This window comes from Lethenteron reissneri, chromosome 21 (assembly GCF_015708825.2).
Source record: "Lethenteron reissneri isolate LAM-NWPU_2019-01 chromosome 21, ASM1570882v1, whole genome shotgun sequence".
Classification (NCBI taxonomy): Eukaryota; Metazoa; Chordata; class Hyperoartia; order Petromyzontiformes; family Petromyzontidae; genus Lethenteron; species Lethenteron reissneri.
The window spans coordinates 13,488,062-13,506,561 of NC_083799.1; the positions used below are offsets into that span (position 1 = coordinate 13,488,062).

The window sequence follows — 18,500 nt, forward strand, 5'->3', positions numbered from 1 at the left end:
TGAAGTCGATCTTGAAATGGAGGAGGAGCAGGAGCAGGAGGATGCCTCCGGGGAGCTGCCGGTCACGCCGGTGACACAACCGAGAACCCGCCGCAGTAAGAGTCGGGAAAACGCTGCGCGTGAGGGCCCGAACTCGGAGTCGGATGGCAAGTTGACGGCAGAACGGAACGTAATGGTCGACAGCCAGGAGGAAGTCCCACCAGATGGCGCTTTACAGCCTCGACGCGGCCTCAGGCAGTGCCGCGTAAAGAGCAGTGATCATGCTGCTCCCATCGTGACCCCAAGGAGTAAGTTGGTCATGGAGAGCGACATTCCACAGCCAACACCCGGACCGATGGTCAGGCAGCTAACCAAAAGAGAGCATCTCAAAAGGGGCGGATGTTGAGCGCAAGCAAATCCCGCAGGAAGCTGCTTACTAGCGAGCCCGGCATGTACATGGGAGATTCAGAGGTGGAAGTGACGAAAGCAGAATCTAGTTCTGATAAGAGCAGACTTGAATCCCTCTCAGATAGCGCTTCTTTTCAAGAGCATGGTTCTTGCAAGGGCTTAATGGCCGACAGCAGTTTGAAAGGGAATGCTAATTTTGGTGTTGCAGTGGGAGATGCAGCAATCCCAGGATGTAGCAACGACCTCAACACTCCTCGCAGCAAAGCAATCCGGGGGCGACAGCTAAAGCTGTCGCAGATCTCCATGCTAAGCACCAACAACAGCACACCCTCCACTACAGCAGAACAATCTCTTGTGTCTTCCCTCGTGGTTTCACAACCTGCCACGACCTCTCCTGTAGTGGCACAGTTACCTGTTGCTGCTCCAGTTGAACAATTCCCTATGATTTCTTCTGAAATGGAAGAATCCTCCAAATATTTCTCTGCAGTGGTAAAGTCATCCACTCCTATGATGGCAGAATCCCCCACGATCTCATCTGCGGTTGAAGAGTCCTCATCTCCTTCACCAATAGTTGCACTGAGCCTGCTCAAGGTCTTCAATTCCGGTAAACAATCTAGTAGTCAAGCAAAGGACGGCTCCTCCAGCTCAAATGTTGGAGATGGTGTAACAGAAACAAGTGACACTGCAGCGGTGGCAACGGAAGAGGAGATTAATGGCACCAGCGGTGACAGTACTGTGTTCAGCCCACAGGCCAGCCCTAGCAGACCGACTAGTTCTGACGGTCGGATCCAATTAAGTGGAGAGCCAAAGAAGAGGAGGGTGAATTTGGTGAGCATCCCAGGTGGGCAGGTAAACTCTGGGTGGGCAAACGGGAGTGTCCGTATTTCTGTACGCGATGTGGTGCGCACACCAACGAATGGGGAGAAAGCGCTTACTGCATTCGAGAGGAGTGAGCAGAGTGCAGGTGTGACGAGGGACAATGGAGCAGCCGGAATCTTGGACAGGGAAAACACAGCTGTGGACACCAACCCGCAACCCACGGAGACATCGGCATCTGCAGAAACAAGTGTTTTGTGCTCGGAGCTCGTCCTCTCGGGTAGCTCACATTTGGAGACTAAGCTCGGCTTGAGCAACTTTCTGAGGCGGTCCCAGAGGAAGAGGAAGAGCTGGGGCTGCGGAAGGTACAGTTGGGAGAATGTCTCCATGAAGAGGAGAAGCTCGATGCCCGTGGCGTCCGCCCTAGAGTCAAACCCAGCAGCTGGCGGAGCCGCTGTGAGCGACATAGACGATTGTGAATTGGAGGGCAAAGCCTGCGCCAGGCTTTGTGGAGATGCCATCACCGAGTCAGATTCGCAACTGTCGCATAGAACAGTTGAAGGAGAAAAAGGAAGCGGGAAGGATACAAAGTTACTAAAGAATGTTGAGGATGAGATGGAGGAAGGGACTGCCAAGGAGAAGATGGAGGAGGATATGGAGGAGGATGGGGAGGAGGAGTATAATGTGAGTGATCAGGTGGGGCCTGAAGAATCTCCACGGCTCAGCGAAACAAAAAACACCATGGAATGCGCTGCTCAGGAACAATCGGTTATAGATTTGAACTGTATCGCCACGTCTGATTTTAAAGCCAAGGAGCAAGACCCCGAAACAGAGTTTGTCAATGCAGGAGATGACGAGGGGAAGACGTCTCAAGTTGTAGATAGGGAACAGCCGGACAATGTGATGCTGCCCCCCTCTCCCTCGCTGCTGGTCTCCAGAGGGAGTGACTGTGCTGCCTCCACCTCTCTCTCATGTGGAGCGGATCCCGACACAATTGATACAATCGCCACCGCATCTCATTCCGTGCCAACCGAAGGCGGATTTGTGGAGGAAGAATTTGGTGTCGTTTCAAGTGAGATGAGCAAGGAGACAGCATCACCAATCTTGACCGCTCAGGAGAACCCAGCAGAAGAGAGCAATCCCAAGGGCCAGGAGATATTGCCTGGGGAGGATGGCAGCGAGCTGGAGATCATCAACTCCAGCAGGGCCTCCCCAGCAGAGCCCTTGGTCAGTGCCGTATGCGAGGAGGTGATGGTTACGGTGACTGAGGCAGTGGCAGGAGGAGAGCAGAAAGTGTCGGGGGAGGAGAAGAGGAACATGGGTGACAGCAAGATGGAGGAGGGGCAACAGGAGGAGGAGGAGAAAAAAAAGGACATTGCAGCCCAAACTACGGAGGCTCCAGCCTCACCAGGGTGCAGCACTCTTATGCGGTTGAACGGAGACATCGCCCAGAGGGCAAGCAGCCCTCCGCCGGTCGCAGCAAGAGGCACGTGGTCCCCAGCTGCATCCCCATCCCCCAGCATCCTCAAGAAGGCAGCGGGCATGAAGTCGGAGGCTGAGCAGCTGCCGTCAGACTCTCCACCAAACAAGGTGAGACCTGCGTCACAAAAAACATCCTATTACTGCCAGTTAAGAGAGTGGAATATTCAGATCCTAAGAATATGAATCATATGAATCATTGCAGTCACGAAAGCTTCAAATCTAGAATTATTCAGATCCTGCTAATGCATCGACTCAGTCCATCACTTTTCCATGGTCATTACATGTGGGATGCCCAACAGCGGTTGTTATAAGGAGAATTTGGTGCCACCATTTACGTGGAATTTCCGGCATCTCACAATCGCTAACAGAGATGTGCTTTGCACGACGCTTGTTTCAACAGGGGGACGCTTTGACTTGTTTACTTTAGTTTAAACATGGCAGCATGTCTCTGTGTGTATGTGTACAGACACGACGCGTGTCATTTGCTAACCCCATCCGGCACGAAACGCTGGCAGATGACATCGACCGCCGCAGTCCCAGCCGCAGCCAGTCCCGCACGTTCACACAGGTACGTACGAACACGGATAACAACCGCTATTCGCCACTCGGTGGCGGTTACGTCACCATGACGCTTGTGCCAGACTAGGTACACTTTGAAGCCACCTGAAGAATGGAAAGCTCACTGGCAGGAGGTCACGGGACAGACCCAGGTGCCATGGGTTGACTGAGATGACTGGCAGATGCACCACCTGTGCCCCTGACTGTGTCAACTTTTGTTGTATTTTAGCCGCCCAATGCTCCACTCGTTGTTGTGAGCTGCACTCTTCTGCTCTCCGTTGTTGTTAGAGGGCAACTGCTTGGCGGAGCCAGTGGGGGGGGGGGGGGTGGGGTGGTACGTGCGCCCCCCCCCCCCCCCCGCAATGATCTGATCGAAATCCCTAATTTCGATCAGATCATTGGTGTTTATTAGTAATAAATCGGGATTCGGCGACCCCCACTGCCACTGTGTAGCATATTATTACGTGCCAGGGACTCTGTGAGATGATAGGACAATAGTCCGAGTCCATAATTGGCAATAAGTAATGGTAAAGCAGTTACAAGTGACTCGCAGAATTGTGCGCAGTTGCGTATACAGTACACGACTTCCCTGAAGGCAAACACCTTCAGCGAGCGCGATGCCCATCACACACGGTATGAATTCGACCCTCGATCGATGGCTGCATCATCGCTGCACACGCGTCGAATAAAAAGCAAGGGATAAGTCCTTACTTACTAACAACTATAATTTTTCATTGCTGGAGGGGTTGCCCCCCCCCCCGCCCACCTGAAAATCCTGGCTCCGCATTGCCCACACCAGCACACAGGTGGTTGTGAGCCCCCATCTATGGTGACAGTTGTGCGTGTGTGTGTGTTGCACAGCACCTTTTGACTCCGACGCGGACCTCCCCGATGAGCCGGCGGCCCCTTTCTCGTCGTGCTCTCGGAAACACCCCACCCAAGAAGCGGCTGGTGAGTGGAGGAGTGGCAGTGGCAATGGAGAGAGCAAGGGAGTGCCAGGGGCGGTAGTGTGGTGGCAGGGAGTGTTAGGGAATACAGCAGGCGAGTGAGTGTAATAATTATGAATTACATTTATAAAGCGCATTTCGACGAAGTACTAGAGGCATTGTAAATTACACAAAAAAATCGTCGGCCAGTAGGAGTGGCAGATTGTTGTTTACATATTTGTACAATAGTAACTCTATTTCTGTTTAACTAGCCTTTTGCCCGTCCAAGGCCGGTGTATTGCAGTAAATGTGAAACTTGCAAGCGAAAAGCAGACCGTGACTGATATTCATTGTATGAATTCGTGTGCAATTTGTAAGGGCGGGGTGACACAGACCTGTTTCATTTTAAGGTTATAATCCCTTGTTCATCATGACGTCCTTTTTACTTTGATGTCTCAAGAGCGTTACGGAGATCGCGTGACGTGAGGGTTCTGCCTTTGTGGTGAGGGTTGTCAGTTGACGCCGAGGAGGTGGGAGGAGGCGCATCGACCCCCCACGTGGAGTGACGTCACTCGCTAATTATTATTAATTGAGGGGGGTAGCCCATTTGGAGGACGTCACCTGTTCATGATTATTAATGAGGGGGACTGTTTGATGTGGAGTGATGTCACCTGCTCATTATTAATGAGGGGGGGTTCTCCGTGCAGACTGACATCACCCGCTCATTAATGAGGGGTGGGGGGCGTGTTCATTTGGAGGACGTCACTTGCTCATGAATATTAATGAGGGGGGATGGTCGATTTGGAGTGACGTCACGAGCATTAAGGACATTCCTGGGTGATTATAGTTGGTATGTGTCTGTAACTTAATTGTAATTCTTATGATGGTCAGTGATAAAATGATCTGCCTGAACCAACTTACATTACAGGGAATATTTTATTTAACATTGATTTATGTTTGCAATATTTCCGATTCTCCTGTTGCCATTATTTTTTCCCTGACTTTTTTTGTCGTTATCGTGACATAGGCCACTTGCAAATGAGACAATCATGGTCTCTTGAGTTCTAACCTAGGAAAATAAATAAACTTGACTTGATAACCAAGTGTCCAAATAGTACAGCAAGCAACATGGCTAGTAGCTAGGCATGTGGGGCTTTAATTTACGGTTCATGAAGACGACCTTAGAGATGAGTGCCACGTCCTTGTGCCAAGCTGTGTCGAAAGCATTTTTGTTGCTCCCTTACTTGCCCCCTACCTTGTTTTGATGTGCCAAGTCTCATCGGGTTTCGAGTTACAGCCAGGTTGGCTGTGCTGCTGCTATGTGCGTTGCGCAGCATGACTTTCCACGCTTTCACTGCTCCGTGCATCCTCAGCAGGAACAGCTGTGCACCATGTTGTCCCAGCCACTGGAAGTGGTTCCCGTGCAGAGCGTGGGCCCCATTTTCCCCGCGCTCATCGGCTGTAAAACTCCAGTGGAGGCCGTGCTGCACCAGCTCACGCCGGCGATATGGTGAGGCCAGTGTTAACTATTGGCACGGCCACATGTACAGCAGTCCTGTTACACATATACAATCGCACAGTGCCACAACCATGTGTATCACAGAGCGCCGCGGTGGCAAGATGTTAACTAACACGCCTGCTATACAGGAGGCTGTGACGTCGATCCCTACCCTGATGCCTGTATGTTTGGAATTTGCATGTCTCTCCCCGTGGTTGCGTGGGTTTTTCTGCAGATCTTCTGGTTTTCCCCTCCACATTTATAAACATGCCTTTACTAGAGTGTTTGGCTGATATAAATTTCCATGTGATAATCCACTTTGTTGAGCTATCATTTGTGGCCAGGTCACTTCTGAAAGAGAGCTATATAACTCAGTGGGCCTTACCTGGTAAAATAAACATAGTTGATAGGAAAGTTTCCATTTAAGTTAGTTCTGCATTTTGAACAAGTGGATGTTGTTATGAAACTTCACGAGACGTGATCTCAGACCAGCGAGGGATTCAGAACTGACTGTGTTGAACCTACTACTCAGTGGACTGAGGCAGACCAATATTATTTTACAATAAATAATACATGTCTAGCGAAATCCTTTGTTGTACTGTACTATACTCCCGAAGGCTATGCTTCACGGTCATGTCATCCGCAAGGGTAGGCCCATTATATTCCGACATTGTGCTCAAAATGTTCCGTATACATTTTTTTAAATCGATTTTATTCATACATGGCAACCATCGCTCCCTACTGCGACATGGCAGGATCCTTCCTGAAACATAGTCGTGAAACTCAATGAGGCTTTATAGTTATAGTTTTACCCAACGGTGTGAACAGCTACACACGGGATATTTTTTTGTCTTGACACGTGCGCGTGTGTGTGTGTGTTGTGTGCAGGGCCCGTGGGCTAGGCCACTTGGTGCGAGCGCGCTCCATCAGCACCGTGGGCGACCTGGCGGCACTGAACGCCGCAGACCTGCACTCCCTCCCCATCCGCTCACCCAAGCTTCACACGCTGCACAGAGTGCTGAAGATTTTCCATGAGCAGGTGCAACCTTGTTTTTTTTCCTTTTATTGGTGGTGGTGGTGATGTTGATGAGACTGGTCCTGCTGCAGCCCATCGACTCGTGGGCATTTAGAGGGAGATGAGATGGCCGGTATTTTGGTGACATGGCCCAGCGGTTGCACATCCGCTGATTTGCACAGGTTTGTGGTTGGAACCTAGCCGCAACTCTGATTAATTTTGTGGATGCATTCTGTAAGCTTTCCCAGGAAAGCCTGACCGAGTATCAACACTCTTTTCAGCATAGACCTACCAAGTTTTCTCAGGAGGAGGTAATGATGCCAATTGAGTAATTGTCAGGAAATGTCTAAGCATAGGGCTGTTTGGCCAATACCACTTACTTGTTTTTTTCTATTGGAGGAAATTAGAAGATCCAGAATAGAAGGAGAACATACTAATTCCACACAGAAAGGCCCCAAGTCCGGAATCGAACGTCGGATATTCGTGCTTTGAGACAAGTGTTACTACTGTGCCATCCTTCTGCCCAATTAACCGTAAAATAGCCCCCCCCCCTCCGGTCTGTTCCACAATGTATATTTAAGATCCCGTGACATTGGAAGAAAAAGTAGGCCATTTTAGTGCTGGCACCATGGTAAAACGTTGCCAAATGTGAAAAATACACCCCAAATTATTTGCCGGGAATTGAATTTCAGTCACCGGGTTCAAAGTGCATTGTGTTAACCACTGCAGAAGCTAACTAGTGAAGGGATAATGATTCGGCTTTACAACGATGGTGTATAGACTACGTGTAGGTAGTCGGTGTCCCATCGCCAATCAAATTACATTTTATTTGTTTAAGCAATTGAGAGGTCAAGAGACCAGGATAGTCCAGTTTGGGAGAGTGATCTGTCACCAAAATTACAAAAGCGAGACAAAGTACATCAATGAAGAAAATCGAAAACCCTGCAAAAACAACCTTTTCACACGAGACATTGTAAATATTGCACAAATCTGCATCGGTGCTAAATAACAAATTGGCTTAAGCATAAGTTGGCTATGACAGGTTATGTTTAAGCTAATCATAGTACAATTACAATTAAGGTACAGTAAACAGCTATATAGTGCCTATTGTACTGATATATAGATAACGTTATATTTCTAATGCACTTATCCTTCTCTCTTGACATAATAGTCACTCTTGGCTTTAAATTGGAAATGCCCAATCACTCCAGGAGTAGTCTTCACAGCATCATCAGCCATGGCGCAATAATACAATACATTAGTTTGTAAAATCTCTTTGAGGGTTGATAATGGGAACATTACTCGAAATGCTATAATTGGCTTCCTTTGTTTTGTTTTCATTGCTTGAATACATTAAAGTGTACGTAAGTGCTAATTGGCACTTTGTTCCCCTGTGCAATATAGATTCAGGGAATTAAGCAAAACGGGTGAAGCAGACAGTGATGTGTGTGTGTATGCCATGGTGGCGAGATGTTAACTACCTCTCATGGTATACAGGAGGTTGTGAGTTCAAACCCAACCCTGACGCCTGTACATTTGGAGTTTGCATGTTCTCCCTTTGGTCGCGTGGTTTTGTATCCTGGTCCTCCAGTTTTATCCTGCACGTTTAGAAACATGCTTTTAGAGTATTTGGCTGGTGTTCATTTCCACGTGATAAGCCACTTCGTTGAGCTATTATTTGTAGCCAGGTCGCTTCTGAAAAAGATCTCTATAGCTTAGTGGGCCTTACCTGCTAAAATATAGTTTGTATGGTTTAAATACTATGCATGTGTGGGCGTGAAGGGGCAGACCTGTGGGTGGGTCAGCAACAACATTACCATGACTCCAGTGGCTGGGCGTCATTTCCCACACACAGCGTTAGCAGCAATGATCAGTCTCTTAATCGGGCTTTAAGCTCCTCAAGGTTAATTATATGTAACATATAAGTACTTTGGGGAGGGGGGGGGGGGTTGGACTGGTGTTGTTTCCTGCTTTCACTACCACCACCCCACTCTGCTGACCTTAATAGGAATAAATATATTGCAGGCGACGTTTTCGGACTATAGACTTTCTTCATGGAACATAGAGAGGCCAGGGAGACAGTAGATAACTGTTGGATGCTGCACTTTACACCGTGGGGCATGATGATAATAAAATTAGAATAGAGTTTCTTTCGAACTTTTTTGTTTTAGTTAGCACTTGAATAGGTGCTTATTAGTAGCTTTTGATGAACAGGCAAACTCTGCAATGATCAACAATGTGTCACTCAATAAGCTCATTTGGATTCAAAGTAAATGTTTATGTTCCTGGCACATTGCGTTTTTGGTATGCTGTTATAGTGAGGCCAACAGAACCATCATTAACATCATCTGCTTAGTGATGCATTCCTGGGCCAAATGATCATTTCAACCGGATTAGAGAAACTCAATAAATATTTGGACCGAAGGGACTTTTATAAGTTACTAATAAATATTTTGCGTTTTGTTGTTATTTATGCTCGTGCACGACTGCAAACGCAGTACAGTCTGTTCTCCTATAACGCGTGTTTTCATCACACTAATTGGATAGAACGCGATGAATATATTCGGGAACACAATCCAGTGAAAGTAAATATGTCGCGCGAGTAGGAATAAGCTGTTGTACGGCGGGATGCTGCCGGATGCTTCTAGATGCTACCCACCACACGCCTTAGTCTTTGTTCATCCCTATATTATATATAAAATTATTATAACGCCATTTTTCCCATCACGTTGTGTTCTTCAGGAACACAACCTCTTCCTGCCGTTATAGGAGAACAGGCTGTATCACCAAATGATGTGACTTTAATGTGGGTTCGCTTTCAGTGCTTGCTCTCTGCTGCCCAGAGATCCGCATTCTAAACAGGATGATGATGGTGGTGGTTGATGTTATTGTGGTTTGTAGAAGGGGCCAGGGGCCACGGAGCAGGAGATGGCGCTGGTGCTGCCTCCCGACGACCAAGGTGACCTCTCCCTGAAGCCAGTGTTTATCTCCTCTCTCAACCCTGATGAGGGGACAGTCAAAAAAGTCTTTGGATTGAGGCCATATAAGAAAAACGGTAGCAGCCACCGAATGTAAATCGTCTTAATCATTTAAATGTTTCACCAGTAATTACAACTAGCTCCATCAGAAAACAAATCTGGCTGTTGCCTGATGAAGCTGGTTGTAATTCCTGGCGAAACATCGTACTCCGTTTGTAAATGTTGTGGCTTGGCTCTCCAACACACCGGTGTGCTGTACTAGTGACGAATTGGCACGTTCTGTTTACGTGACAACCCTTACCAGTTGACTCTGTCGGGTGGTGGCGGGTTTTAATGACTCATTTATATATTTACGCGATCTAACCCAAAAAAAACTCTGAGGATGATATTGGTCGCGAAAGCCTACGTGTTAAAGCATTGCTATCATTTCGTGATATACAGAGCTCTTGTGTTATGCAACGTTTTCTTGTTTCCATTCTCCAAATTCTTATTAATAAATAAGAATAATCAGTTCAAATTCTCTGCCTAGGAGAACTTGCTGAGATTTTCTCTGATGGAAAATAAACCTGAGTTTAAGCTGATTTAAAATGCAGAAATATTACCCCTGACACAAATCAAAAGCATAAAAGTATTTATAATTATCATGCGTGCCACCAGCGCCATGTCAGTGTTTTTAAAAAATATATATAATCCTCACTGAGTTAAACATTGTTTCGACAAATAAGTTGAGTTTTTTTGTGAACCACTTTCGGAGCCTGCCCTGAGATGTTTGGCTAGTTCTTGACTGAGGATGTTGGCATTGTGTCTTTTTCTATGTTGCTTCCAACATAGTAGACTCCAAGGCGCTGGTGAATGGGCTGAGCGAGGAGGCGAGCAGAGCTGAAGCCCCAGGCGCTCCTGTCTCTGCAGCGGGCACGGGGTTCTTGACGGCGGTGTCAGCGCTGACGCACCATAATCCTAGCGAAGAGCTGAGGGCCACGCCGCTGCCTCTGCTACTGCAGGCGCACGGTGAGCTTCTCTCCGCACTGGTGCACGTCGCTCAGGCAATGGCGCGGCGATGAGCACCACCTCAGTGAAACGCCCTTGTTTCCTGCAACCCGGCCTTGGCCACCCGCAAACCAACGGCATCACTACCCATGCCCGATGGAGAGAGAATCAAGCAAGATCCTCAACTTCAGCAGCCGTGCTGATGCGATGCAACCACAACGTGGCCACGTCTGGCACACAATGACTTCTCAAACATGACCTGGGTTGGCCAAAGTGTCTGAGTCTTACTTGGTGCAGCCTTGATTTGGAGCTTTCTTGACTGCAGGAATCCATACTCTTTGATTCTTTTGGTAAAGTCACGTAGGTAGAAGAATAATAGTGATTGTCCCACCTGATGACGATTTCTTGTGTTGCGATCGAAACGTCGTGATCTATTATTTTTCTACTTACGTGACTTTACCGAAAGAACCAAAGAGTTTGGTGCAGCCTGTTTTGGTCACATGTGAGAATGAATAAGGTAATGTCCATCGGTTAGCAGAGCCATGAAGCTTGCCTGTGAGCTTTGCCACTTTCCTGCACAAGCCTTTGTTGAGGATTTCAGCCTGAATGTAACAGCAGCCGGCTCGGAGCACTAGCTTGCCTCTGTGTTAGCCATGCCTGGCAAGGGGAAGTGGCAAGAACCAGCCGGTGCTCACTGAAGTTTTGTATGTGTTGCTTGGAAGAAACATGAACAAGAGAGGCGACAGCAGCACATCTCAGCCTGGGAGGGGAGAGGGCTTGGAGCTCTGCTCTCTTTCTCTAAAGCAGAAATCTTAATTTACCTGATAACTCCCTGTGGTACGTGGAGAAGTCCCAATTCCGAGTTAGTGTTGGACACATCTCACTCGGTTGACGTGTAAAGCTGTCGCACGCATTTACAAAGCATTCGTTCTGTAACCCGGCCACGTCTTATCGCGTAAACCCTCGCTCCGCCCGCAGGAACAATGCAACAGGCATTGCCAACCTTATTCGATTGCCAAGGTTGTCTCTTGTTGCCAGTGCGCCCACCCACTCTTACTTTCCAGCTGAACATTCTGCCCCAGCACACACTCTTCCCTTGACTGCCAGTTGTGGAAGCACATCAGTGTTTGTTTTATCCCGAGGGATGTCAGTTCATTATTTTAATTTTTCAATACAGTTCATTCATTGCTATTCTTGTTTATGCATACCACTTTTGTGAATATGTTGATTGAACAGTTGCTAAATAAAGTTAACAAATATAACACCTCATTCTCTTCTTTGTCATAAGCTAAGTTGTGATTGCATCTGGGAAATTACCACCCGAGTGGTTTTATCACCGGATTCATATTTTTGTTATAAAATGTCAAGTGGATTAGTCATTAAGTCTCATGTTTGCCTAAAATTTACTGGTTCTGAATTATAAAAATTTCCTTGGTATATTTTTACCTCGGGATGAAGTTGATTATGACATGTCCATAGCGGTAACATGTTTGCCGTTTATTGCAGAGGGTTCACTGTTTGAATCTTAGCAGACGTTCTGATTAATACTGCGGTAAAGTCATGTAGATAGGTTGAACCTATCTACATGACTTTACCAAAAGACCCAAAGAATATATGTATATGTGTTGAACTTCTTTCGCACCGTACATAGCCAAGCCACTTTGCCCAGATATTTTACAAGGGAGATCTGTGGTGCATGAGCACATTAACAAAAACACAGACAAAAACGTCAGTATTGCAGAGAATGAGTTAATAGATCCTAAAAGAATATTGCACAATAACAAACGGGGTATGTAACAGTTGTATACAAAACACCAAATAAAAAAACAGTGCAAGTGTACTACTACTACTATAGAGTCGGTTGATACTACTATTGAGGCTGTAGATACTACTATAGAGTCAGATACTACTGTAGTCATTAGACAGCACTACAGTCAGTAGATACTACTATACAGTCAGTAGTTACTACTACAGTCGGTAAATACTGTAGTGTCCGAGGCGTGCGTGTGGCATGCGGCGCACACATTGTCCAGAGCTCTCGCGCTCCGCTGCTGATATTCCCTTCCGTGCAGCTTGGCTCCGCCCTCGCTGTGCCTCCCTTCTTGAACCCACCAGAGGGTTCCAGGAGCCTCCCTATAAGGTCTACCGTAACACTTGCCCCAGTTCCTCTGCCCTGCCGACACACCCGTGTATATGCTCAACGGCGTGTACGCTAAGTGTCCACTGCAGTTGCTGCTGCTGTACAGCAGTCGGCGCTGTGTCACTACATCACCCCCCTTCGTTAAAAAAACAGCCGTCCCGGCTGCCAATACAGCAGCCGCAACTGGTGGACAGGCAGAGCAACCCCCTAATCTCAATGAACACTCCTAATGTCAACTCAACGAAGGAATAAAAAATTCCCACAATCCCGTTACAACCGCGGTGCCCCCCCCCCCCCCCCCCGCGAATCAACGGCACACTTCGCTACCACCCCGGTGCCCCCTGCTAACCAACTTAACACTCAACCCAACGCGACGCTCCCAATCTCGCAAATCGGCAACATCTTACTCAGCACGGCGCGCACTTCCGTGAATCGGCGACATTTTGCACAGCACGGCACCCTACATCCGTGAATCGGCAACATTCTACACAGCACGGCGCCCCCCATCGGTGAATCAGCAACATTCTACACAGCATGGCGCCCCCCATCGGTGAATCAGCAACATTCTACACAGCACGGCACCTCCCATCGGAGAATCAGCAACATTCTACACAGCACGGCGCCCCACATCCGTGAATCAGCAACATTCTACACAGCACGGCGCCCCCCATTGGTGAATCAGCAACATTCTACTCAGCACGGCGCCCCCCATCGGTGAATCAGCAACATTCTACACAGCACGGCGCCCCCCATCGGTGAATCAGCAACATTCTACACAGCACGGCGCCCCCCATCGGTGAATCAGCAACATTCTACTCAGCACGGCGCCCCACATCCATGAATCAGCAACATTCTACACAGCACGGCGCCCCACATCCGTGAATCAGCAACATTCTACACAGCAAGGCGCCCCCCATCGGTGAATCAGCAACATTCTACTCAGCACGGCGCCCCACATCCGTGAATCAGCAACATTCTACACAGCACGGCGCCCCCCATCGGTGAATCAGCAACATTCTACACAGCACGGCGCCCCACATCCGTGAATCAGCAACATTCTACACAGCACGGCGCCCCCCATCGGTGAATCAGCAACATTCTACACAGCACGGCGCCCCCCATTGGTGAATCGGCAACACCTTACACAGCAGGGTGCTCCTCCACCCCCGCAATCGGCACACCTTTAATTCCCCTTTCTCTCCCAGGCCCTTAGCCCCAACACCTCCTCTCCCTCGGATCCCCTCCCCTATGCAAGGGAGAGTCCCCCCATACCGGGAAATACCTCGCGTGATCCGGTTCAATGAGAAAATGTGTGCATTTGTGTCATTCCTTCAAATATAGTCCTGGTCAGAAAAGCAAAGTTTGTGGGGAATAATTGCACTTTTCTATACGTTTTAGGCATACGAAATAAAAAAATAAGTATAACCAGTAAAAACTAAGTTTTTCACTATAAATCCTTTATATGCGTGGCGGCTAGAGTCCTCTCGTCCTCTGGCTTGAGATGGCTGCCACCTATGGGTCAGATGATTGCATTGCACCATTAAGCAATTGGTAATTAAATATAATATTTTTGTCCTAAAAAGTGTAAAATTTAGGAAAAACATTTTCACGAACATTAATTGTCACGCACAACGAGTCTGTGTGGAAAATGTCAGCTCGATTGGATCACGGGAAGTGGGTTAAAAAACGACCGAAAGATTTGCACTGTCCTAAGCAAGCAAGCGAACTTAATATAAAGGATTTAATAACACTACCCAGGGACAAAACTCGTATTACATAGTGTTATCAGTGACCATCGCAAACGATTTCCAGACTTTCGGAAATCCACACCGACTGCTTGAGAGGCCTTTCTATGATTCCAATATGTAACACAATTTTTGTTCCTGGGTAGTGAGTATTATTTTGTAATTGCTTATGCCTCAACAGTATATAAATTGGCTATTATTCCCCTCAAACTTTACTTTTATGACCAGGACAGTGATATTTAGAAATGTACCTATTTTCAATGAGAAAACAGGTGAATTTGTGTCTTTTCGTTCATATAAAGTCAGCAAAAATAACATGAATCAAAATTAACATGTATTTATACTAAAGTAATACAAAAATGACTACAAAAGATTTAGAAGTGAGTAGTTTTTTGAGATTTACGATTATACTGTAAATCACTATTCACGAATCAGCCCCCAAATGCAGTCTCCCATCATGTTCTCGTCATACTGTCCTTGGTAGCGGCGTTCAAAGTCCAGTATATCCTGGTGGAAGCGCTTGCCTTGCTCCTCCGAGTACGCTCCCATGTTCTCCTTAAATTTATCAAGATGAGCATCAAGGATATGGACTTTGACGGACATCCTACAGCCCATTGTGCCGTAGTTCTTCACCAGAGACTCAACCAGCTCCACAATTTTCGATTTAAAGCTTTCGTGACTGCAGAGATTCATCTTGGTTCTTTCGGTAAAGTCACGTAGAAGGGAAATAATAAAATATTAAAAATAAAACATAATAAAATACAATTCTCACGACGTTTCGGCCACAACGCAAGCAGCCGTCCTCAGGTGAAGAACAGGTCTGTCGGAAAGACAGGTCTGTCGGAAAGACGCCTGGCACCACGCACTGACATTCACAGTCACTACATATATAGAAAACTAACCAGAATGTATTGTTAAAAACAATGCATTGGTAAATAAAATATAACGCATTTAAGTAACAGTTCAACAAATGTGAAGATTGCAGAATATATCTGCATTGCGCCAGGTTTGCCTTGCAAAAGGGAATTAATTCTGGCACTCCCGCCTGGATACACTAAGTACCAAGTGAACCTAATGCATCGTTGCAGAAACTTGATGGCAAAACGATTGCCGTTCGCCGAGGGAGACATTATAGAGATCGAAACAATACAAATGCGAATGTACTTAATTATTTCGTAAGATCATTAGTTTTTATTTATTTAATATTTTTTAATATTTTATATCTTGATTATTAACTCTTGCTGCAGCCGTGTCTGTCTGCCGGACCGAGTCACCCTTATAAAAAGATCTGTATAGCTCAATGGGCAATTTACTCGGATAATAAACTTCTGATTCTGAGAGATGTTTCGTGATAGCAGCGCATCCTACAGTTGGTCTTGACTGGGGGATGTTTTGGAGGCGTATGGAGAGAATGTGACGTGCCCTCGCACACACACTGTTAACGAATGCCCCCTTAATTGACGAGTGGCTGTCTCTCAATTGTCCAGGGCAAGTGGCGTGCTCGGGCAAGTCCTTGGAGAACTCGTGCAGCGATGGCCGGGCAGGTGTGATCATGGTAGAGATGATTGTGGACACTGACGCTCGTTTAACTAGGCAAACCTCGCCGAGTCTTGTGATGCATTTTATGGATTTTACAGTCGGGGCAATGATTGCAATGTGTATCCCAATTGAGTCCATTGCAAGTATCTTTTTATTTGGATTACGACACTGCCACACAATGGCCTACTGTTGTGAATATCGTCACAGGCCTACGACGTCCACTTTGAAGCAGACGGCACGTATATTTTTTGGGTTACAACACCAGCAGTAATAATATAATCGGGGGAACCGCTGAGTTGGAACTGACCCTCATCAACAAGCGGCGAAGACGCTACTGCTAACGCCATGTCACCATCCACATGGTGTTGGTGATGATGGTGGTGAAAAGTATTGTTGTGAATATGACGCTGCGGGTAGTGGTGGCAATTACATGAGTTATCATGATGGAATCGATGATATTGATGGTTATGAAAATGGAAGGCCTCACAGTAATTATGATATTAGTGTTGATGGTTGCGGCGTGAATGTGGTGCTGACTGCAATAATTATTGATTACGATTAGTATCTTCAGTTTCCAGCAACCAATTACCAGGGTCGTGCAACACGCATTCCCTGGAGACTGACGCATTGAGTGACATCTGAATAGGCGGAGTTACACACGGTATTCCATGGAACATAGGAAAAATTATACCACCTGAAGTGGTACGATTTTAGTGATTTTTATTAAATGGCAAACAAAAGTGAATTCAAGTCATTTTCATGGTATCATAGGGGCCGTCCATAAATGACGTCACGCACCTAGGGGGGGGAGGGGTCAGACATTTGTGACGATGTGTGACATGGCGGGGGGGGGGGGGGGGTGAGAATGTGACGTCACATCAAAATGCGCAACTTTAAATAAATATAGACAACACGGTCTACTTAATTAAATAGACTTTTTAATAAATGTTTTCTCCTACAACATCAGAGTGCAGCGCCATATTAAATACGCACTACAATGACAATAGTTTAAAGCGATTTGAAGCATGTTTTATTTGGGGGGGGGGGGCAGAGCTTTATGACGTCATATTTGAGGGGGGGGTCTGACTTTTTGTGACGCCGTGTGTATCACGCCTGATAAGTATGGCAACGTGATAGTTTTGATCGGAGTTTCAAGTGGCCGTTTCTGTATGGTGGGAGAAACAGCTTGGCGGATGGTGCGGTCAGAGTATCCGTTCATCCTGAGGGCCTGATGTACATGTCTTAATTCACTGGCCAGGTGGTGTTGGTCAGAAATGCCATGAGCTCTGTGGTATAGCGTTTTAATGAGAGAATTCTTTTGAGATGGGTGGTGGTCGGAATCAGGTTTCAAGTAGGAATCTGTGCGGGTGGCTTTCCTGTAGACAGAATGTCCCAAGGATCCGTCAGGTCTCCTCTCAAACAGAATATCTAAGAATGGTAGTTTGCCATCTTTCTCCACTTCCATGGTGAATCTGATGGATGTGTGTCTGGAATTGATGTGGTCCAAAAAGTGGTTCAATGCTGGGAGGCCATGTGGCCAAATGACGAAAGTGTCATCCACATACCTCTTCCACAGGGAAGGACGTAGGGTGGATGTCTGGATGGCGTCTGATTCAAACTTTTCCATGAACATGTTGGCTATCACTGGTGACAAGGGGGGGCCCATAGGGGTACCCTCATTCTGTTTGTAGAAGGTGCCATTTTACCTACGTGACTTTACCGAAAAAACCTAAGAGTACGATAGGGGATTGTGTGGTGGGAACGGCTGAACGAGTTGGAAGGGTTAAGGAATGGGATTTGGAGGTGGGGGGGGGTCATGGCTCGGATCGACCCAATGTGGGTGAAAGGATTCGGCTCACGCGGTGTTCGGCCAAGGTCTCATTATTGACAACTCACATGTAATGCAACCGGTCATACAGCAGGTAACGCTTCAGCCTTCAGCACTCAGAACTCGCCTTCTGCTCTCTCCCTCTCTGTCCTCTCCCCTCCTTGCCAGTTTACCATTGGCAAAGGCTTCTGCCGCAGATCCTGACTAAGAGGCAAGGCGACTCCCTAATCTGCTAGGATTAAAGCCGGCGTTGGGTAGTGCGGAAAAGGGTGGAGGGGCTGTTCCCCCATATTCTGCCACCTCGTTCTTGCTCAATATTTAGCTGTGCGCGCTCGCGTTTGTATATACTGTTTATTTTTAAACAAATCAGTGCTTGTGTTTATTGTTCTCTCGCTTGGTCATGAGCCGATTATATGTTGGACAGCTGGAATAATAATGATATTGGAAACACAAATTAAGCCAATTAAAATGTTAACGTCTAAATGATGAGTGACCCTTTCAAAACAGAAAAGTTGATGCAGTCTGGAAACTAATTTCACAACACACAAAGGTGTGGCATCCTACGTGCAAAAGCTCACTCCTTTTTTCAGACCGCCAGCTC

The 18,500-nt window shown here is 47.0% G+C and overlaps 1 protein-coding gene across 1 annotated transcript in view; it reads left to right on the forward strand.

Moving 5' to 3' along the window:
• RIF1 (replication timing regulatory factor 1) overlaps nucleotides 1-11,911 on the forward strand; it is a 49,065-nt gene extending 37,154 nt beyond the window's left edge. Inside the window, 8 exon segments of the mRNA XM_061555878.1 lie at nucleotides 3-329; nucleotides 332-2,793; nucleotides 3,152-3,253; nucleotides 4,105-4,194; nucleotides 5,543-5,679; nucleotides 6,556-6,706; nucleotides 9,584-9,641; nucleotides 10,492-11,911. Coding sequence (XP_061411862.1) covers nucleotides 3-329; nucleotides 332-2,793; nucleotides 3,152-3,253; nucleotides 4,105-4,194; nucleotides 5,543-5,679; nucleotides 6,556-6,706; nucleotides 9,584-9,641; nucleotides 10,492-10,721 — 3,557 coding nt within the window. The 3' untranslated portion in view covers nucleotides 10,722-11,911.
• Nucleotides 11,912-18,500: the final 6,589 nt, after the last annotated feature.